At 38.4% G+C, this 7,026-nt stretch overlaps 1 protein-coding gene across 3 annotated transcripts in view; it reads left to right on the top strand.

The window, feature by feature from the left end:
• Positions 1–6,572, top strand: part of LOC101846995 (PDZ and LIM domain protein 3) — a gene marked incomplete at its 5' end in the record, with an annotated part of 31,381 nt that extends 24,809 nt beyond the window's left edge. For all 3 annotated transcript variants that reach the window (XM_013088942.2, XM_005110011.3, XM_013088941.2), the window contains 4 exon segments: positions 963–1,068; positions 1,820–1,905; positions 4,314–4,410; positions 5,680–6,572. In XM_013088942.2, coding sequence (XP_012944396.1) covers positions 963–1,068; positions 1,820–1,905; positions 4,314–4,410; positions 5,680–5,683 — 293 coding nt within the window.
• Between the last annotated feature and the right edge of the window lie 454 nt (positions 6,573–7,026).

The raw sequence follows: 7,026 nt of genomic DNA, 5'->3' as shown, positions 1-7,026 counted from the left end.
CTTCGTTCTTTTTATTTGAACGATTTTCTCATTGAAGCTAAACTAGTAAGTCATAAGTTCAACCTACAGTAATTGTATTGACTTTGATCCTTTCACCTTGCTATTCATGGGATTCAATGGCAATGAGAAGTTTGGTAACCATTTATTGTTGTGACATAAAGAAATGAACTTGCGAGTCACAACTTTTGCAATAGTTTTATTTAATACATTTTATGGATGATGCTTCCTGGGCTCTGAATATGCGGCAAGTTTCCAGTTTCCTTTGGGATATTTTGTCGCTCGAACTATTGAAATTTTCTTATCTTTTAACAGACAATATAGGAACCGTGGTTTTTTTTGTGTGTATTTTTTTAGCAAGCAGTGGCAGGCTGGGTGACCAATAGCTTTCTTTTTTGAAAGATGAAAACTTTTGTATATTTTATTTTTGTTTGCCTAGCAAGATAAGGAAGTTCGTTTTGCTCATCGATTGTAGTAACACGACATGTAATAAGATTTGTATATTTGCCATTGACATTGGCGGACTATTACTGATATCATTATTATTTGGCATAGAGATTGATTAAGTTAGGCTGATGAGCGTTGATGCGATACGGAATTCTTCGCACAGTTTAAAAGTACAGGTATGAATTAAATGCTTTGATTTTGAGGGAGTTTTCATACATATTGAAATTATTTGCTCGGTTCTGACGCTAGTTATTTATCTCCCCCCTGTAAACACACACTCACACACACACACTCATACACACACACACTCACACGGGTCTACACCATACAAACTCTCATATACACTCACACAAACACACACACATACGTCCTAACACGGACCCACATTTGCATACCATCACCCTCCCCCGACACCCGACACACACACTCACACACACACACACTCACAAACACACACACACACACACACTCACACACACACACACACACACACACAAATACACACACTCACCATACAGGTGCCTCTTCTGGCTTCCGCTCTGTGTCCGCGCCTGCCGCCAAGCCCCCGTCTCAGCGTCCCCAGCAACCGTCCATGAGATGTCCAGCCTGTGACATGCTCGCAACGTGAGTAACATGTCTCTCTCTCTCTCTCTCTCTCTCTCTCTCTCTCTCTCTCTCTCTCTCTGTGTGTGTGTGTGTGTGTGTGTGTGTGTGTGTGTGTGTGTGTGTCTGTGTGTGTGTGTGTGTCTGTATGAGCGTCCCCAGCAACCGTCCATGAGATGTCCAGCCTGTGACATGCTCGCCACGTGAGTAACATGTCTGTCTGTCTGTCTGTCTGTCTGTCTGTCTGTCTGTCTGTCTGTCTGTCTGTCTGCCTGTCTGTGTGCGTGTCTGTGTCTGTCTGTGTCTGTCTGTCTGTGTCTGTCTGTCTGTCTGTTGACTCTCACTCTCTTTTTCTTTATGTCTCGTTCCATGTGCGTGCTTGATTGTGTGTTTATGTTTGTTTGTGTATGTAAGTGTTTGTATCTGTCTCTGTAGGAGAAACTGAGTGAAATGGTTTGTTGCGTGTGCAATAGAGGCAAAGAGGGCGAGAGAGAGAGGGAGAGAGAGAGAGAGAGAGAGAGAGAGAGAGAGAGAGAGAGAGAGAGAGAGACGAGACAGACAGACAGACAGACAGACAGACAGACAGACAGACAGAAAGTGGAAGGGAGGGGGGAGAGAGAGTGAAATAGAGAAAGAGAGAGAGAGATAGAGAGAGAGAGAGAGAGAGAGAAAGACAGAGACAGAGAGATTTTTGTTGAACTTTATTCTTCAACACTGAAAACTACAAAGATAACTAATCTTAACTCTGTTGTTTTATTTGCCTCCCCCACAGTGGTGTCATTGTCAAAGCCAACGGAGTGCCATACCATGTGGCATGCTTCAAGTGTGCGGGCTGCTCTATGAACTTGAAGCAGAAAGGTATTGTTCATTGTTAATATACTCGTTGAAGACTCCAGATATCATAATTAATTTTAAAATGCTTTGCTCTTTATGGGATGCGGATGTTCATACTTTGAATAAAAATTTTCATTTGTGGGTGGTTGGAGGGTGCTCTGGTGTGGTCTCTTCTTCTTTACTATCAAACATCTATTGTCCTTATCACTCCTCTTTCTTCTTTGTGTTTGTTACTCTTTTGTAACGCCTCTAATCTTCGGCACTTATATGACCTTATTGTGTTGCCAGTGCCATATACTCTTACTAAAACTAAACTAAAAAAAAAAAGTACTCTTTGAAGACTCAAGATGTCATAATTTAAATGTTTTGCTCTTTATGAGATACAGATGTTTTTAAACTTTGAATTTTTGTTTTCTCCATTTTCTTAACATCTGACTCTCTCTCCCCCCTCCCTCCCACTTTCTGTCTGTCTGTCCGTCTGTCTGTCTGTCTGTCTCGTTTCTCTGTCTGTCTGTCTCATTTCGTCTCGTCTCGTCTCTCTCTTTTTCTATTTGTCTTATAGTTTTGCTGTTTGTGCTTCCATTGCCAGCACTCTTTTCTCCCCTACTATACATGTATTTATCAGCATCTGTGGGGTTTTGGTTGGTTCTTTGCCTTCCATGCAAAGGACTTGGGTTCAGTTCCGGTTTGGAAAAATTTATTTTATCGAATATGTGTGTCTTTCTGCAACGATGTTCAAAACCTAGTCGGCGTGGGTTGTCTCAGAATTGTACATGTACAATGATTTTATATACATATATTATATAGCTCTCTTCGTGACTTTTTTAAATTGCGTTTACTGTTAGCACTTTCCCTTTCATACTCGTAAAGATTTTATTTATTCCTCTGTTCTTGGCTGAAGCAGTCTGTTTTCAGAATGTTATGAAAGGGAAATCAAAGACTTGTTAATGTCCTCTTAAGAATTGATTTCAATAATTTATATATATATATGTGTGTGTGTGTGCCTGGAACAGGTTCCATTGTCGAAAATTTTGGATATTAAAATAAGGGTATATTCTTGTATCAAATTCTATGCTGGACACGCTGATTAAAACAGTTTTCAAATATCTTGAGTAGTTTTAAAGAAATGCCACAGTTTGTAACACAGGGTGTAAAAACAGAGTTTGGAGAAAACCCCAATTTCTATCACATCTATTATCTATTTGTGGTAGCCGAATTTTGCTATTCAAAAGGCTTTTTAATGGCTGCATCGATCGACATGCGGTTTTCGCCAAAAGATTCTTTAAAATATTCTCCAGAGCATGGCGCCCTTAGTTTTTTCAGTTTTGAGACAGTTTTGCAGCAAAAAGCTAAATTTCTTTATTTCGCCGATCGCTTTTGTAGGCCGACGCTTCTGTCTCTGTAATTTTAGAAAATCCGGAAGTGTTATTTCGCGAGGCACGTTTTGTTTTGAGAGTATAGATCTAGACCTTATTTTTTGCATCTCTCAAGATTTATTGCCCCATTCCATTAGAATGTAAATATAGTAGGCCAATGACTTTTAGTTGATATTAAAGCACCGGCCTAGACAGTCAGAGAACGGTTAGTATAAGAATGTATAGGCACCGCCGATCATTCCTTTCATCGAAAGGGGGCCCAGCTAGTTTTTTATATGTTTGGTGAGGTAGCCTACATGTGGCAAAAAAAAACTAATAACAAATATCTAGACTTAAAATATTCTTAAAATCTTTTCAATATGTTATTAAGAAATTGTAAAATGTGTGTTTTCCGATGGAACAAAATTTTTTATCAGGTATGACTTTTTTGGCCCTTTATTTCCCCGTTGCTTAAAAATAGCTTTGCCGACAATTGGGACCTTTCTCCTGGCACACATACATATTCGCAAGTTATTTAATTGAGTGTCTCGTCCATTTTTCTGCTGGGATGCTGTATCCCTTTCTTCTCAGGTTGACCCTGACAACCCAATTAAAGCACCCTGCTTGGTGAATGATCTATAATTTATAATGTGTAGAAGCTTCAGTAAAACATGATCAGGTTCGCTTTTGAAACAGAACCTGATGTAGTTTTCACATTGTATAGCTGTTTTGTATTTCATTTAGATGTCTAGTACCATTCTTGACTTATTACTCTCTCCTGAAACAAATACATTGTATAACTGCTTTGAAGAGAAGTAATGGTGTCCATTTAAACCGAGCACAGTAAATCCGACAACAGCGGTAAACCGAAATGAAGAAGATAAGATACATACCGGGTATACCTGATTTTTTTTCTTTGTAATTTGAGTAATCTCTCTGTACTCAAAACACAGTGAAACCAAGGAAAATCCAACAGTTTTGCTGATTTCAGTTTAACTTTACTCCTCTGTATATACCGTATAGACTGCAAAACTGATTTATTGTACTATATTTGTTTGTTTTTTAAACTTTTGCCAGGTTTCTTTGTTGTGGAAGGTAAACTGTACTGTGAGACATGTGCTAAAAGGCGTGCTCAGCCTCCCGGCTCAGACATGGTGGCTGTACCAGTGTACAGGTGAGCTCAATCATTTGTTTGTTTTCTCTCTCTTTTTCTCTCACTCGCTCGCTCGCTCTCTCTCTCTCTCTCTGTGTGTGTCTCTCTCTCTCCCTCTCCCTCTCTCTTTTTCTCTCTGTCACTCCCCCCCCCTCCCCCCTCTCCCCTCTCTCTACTTTTGTCTGATTTTGACTATTTAATTTTTTATCGACTTAACAACATGTCTGGCATTAAAGATTATCACCAACCAAATTTTGACACCTCTACTTTTTTTCAATCATCCTTTCTCCGAATCTGTTTATCGTGATTTAAAAGTGAACTTGGACACCCGTCCCCTTCAAAACTGATTTGACTTGGATGGCAGATCCAAGGTCATTGTGGGTGTCACAGTGGGGTAAGCAGTGCCATGTCTTACAAGAACAGTAAACGGCTGGCAGAGATCGTCAATGTGCACAACTATTTGGGGTGTCATACTTAACTTTTACCTCTCCTCATGAAATAAAGTTGTCTTCTTCTTTGCATTCCCCTGTTGGGTCTCAGGAGTATATTTATGATTGAAGGTTGTGGGGATCGTTTGTTGTCAGAGGTAAAATTAGCGAGAAAATGGCCGCCAAAGTTTGGTAACTTCAATAACTTGACCGTCGTTGAAAACTGAAAAATGACATATTTTGTGCCTGAAATCAACATTTTCCTGTAAAATTCACATGGAAATGTGTTTTCATATTTAGGCCTACATAAAAAGTGCTGAGCCAAAAAACAAACATTTGATAAAAATTGCCCAACGTGCCGAAAAATGCCGGTATCTTTGATTTAATTTATTTTGACGAGCACCTGATTTCACCACGCTGCCTCACAAATTGTCTTTATGAGGCCTAAACCATCTACAATTTCAATTTTACAGTTAGTTGTAGTCATGTGTTCTGTGAAGGCTCACACAACTTCAAAATGAATCCATTGGCTGGCATGTTTGTTCCACAGTTATGAACTGGGATTTCTTTTTGGGAGAAAACTCAGTTTTCTCAATTCTCCACATAATTGGGTCCATAAATTACAACAGATGGGGATTAAAATTGAGGTCCTGCCTCTCAAACAACACATACTTTGTTGACAGAAACTTAAAATTCATACCAGCACCAAAACTTTCATTTAGTTCATGTGGTTCAAATTACATGTCTCTCAAACAAACAAATTAGTTAATGTCTGCATATCCGATGCTAGCTTTTGTAGATATAAATAAATTCATGCTGTAGTTCCTTATCAAATTTCAGTATCCTATTTCTCTGTCCACAGGTAATCTGACGACAATTATGAATGCGTGAAAAGTGCACAGCTGTCTACCCTCACCTCCCCGCACTGCAGAGTCTAGAGTCTAGCGAGTGATAACCTTGACCTCTCCAGGTGCTATATATAGCTCCCCACACCCCAGCTTCGTTGCACAAATGTTACCTGCAGCCAGTCCCAACCCCGTTTTTCGCCAAAGATGAACCTCCAAGTTTACTTGTCAGAAATAACATATCACCTCAGAAGCTGTTTGATTAAAAATATTTTTTAAAATCCAAATCATGCTTTTATAACAATTTTGATATGTCCTTTTGTGATATTTATTCTATTGAAAAACTTGAGGAGTCCGAGAAACATATCTCTTGCTGAAAGGTAAAATTCCCTGAAGAAACTTCAAGACTTTATTTTCTTTTTCCCCAAAATGTTCCTCTTACCTGAATTTGAGCTTCCCATCGACTTTCATCTGACACTCAAAAATGTGTCAACCAGCTGGAGTACTATGCAAAGTGTCCATTATCATAAAGATAGTGCAGGATTTGCCATGTTGCCTTCAGTTATACTGAAAGATAGCAAAAATGACTAGATCTACTCAATTTTGTTAGATGACCTATATTTCATCCGAAATTAATGTAATTTCATTCAAATGTATGTGGTGCTGCTGCTGTTTAAAACAGTTCTTGTTGCAGCTCCTTATGCACTGTGTAAAAGACCTGTGATCCCCCCCCCCTCTGTTTACATGACTGACAGAATCACTAGTGCCTTTTACTTTGAGGATAAAAGTTGACTTGTTCATTGTGCATACACTTTTTCATACATCTCTCTGCCTATTTTGAACTGTAAATCTTTTCACAATAAAACATTGTTTAAGACTTACTTTTTTTGCCTTTCTCCTATAGACATGTATATATATATATATATATATATATATATATATATATATATATATATCCTGAAATGTCAGATAAGACTTTGCTGCTGTCATTCAGAAGTTGAATACATAACTACACAACGTGTGTCTGCTTGCCACCCTGCCATGAAGATTCTAGATTCAAGTGCTGTGTTCATAGGCAGATTCTACTCTGCCTGGTGTACAAATCACAACTGTAGAATTTAGTTTTCATAACTGCTATCACTCACTTTTTTTAAATTCACACATATAGTTCCTTTGAGAACCTGTGGACGTAGAGATGCATTGAGTGTTTTTGCCTTTTCAACTGAAGCCAGTTTCATATATTTATACATGTTTATGTTCATGTAAAAATCTAATGTGCTCTCCTTTTTGAGAAAATATTGATTAAAACTTAATTTACAACTCTTTGATTTATCTGTATTATCTTATATTTTTCACCCTAGCAG

The sequence above is a fragment of the Aplysia californica genome, unplaced genomic scaffold (genome assembly GCF_000002075.1).
Source record: "Aplysia californica isolate F4 #8 unplaced genomic scaffold, AplCal3.0 scaffold00840, whole genome shotgun sequence".
Lineage (NCBI taxonomy): Eukaryota > Metazoa > Mollusca > Gastropoda > Aplysiida > Aplysiidae > Aplysia > Aplysia californica.
Note: the sequence above shows the minus strand (reverse complement) of the source record. Positions and strands in the feature narration are given on the sequence as shown.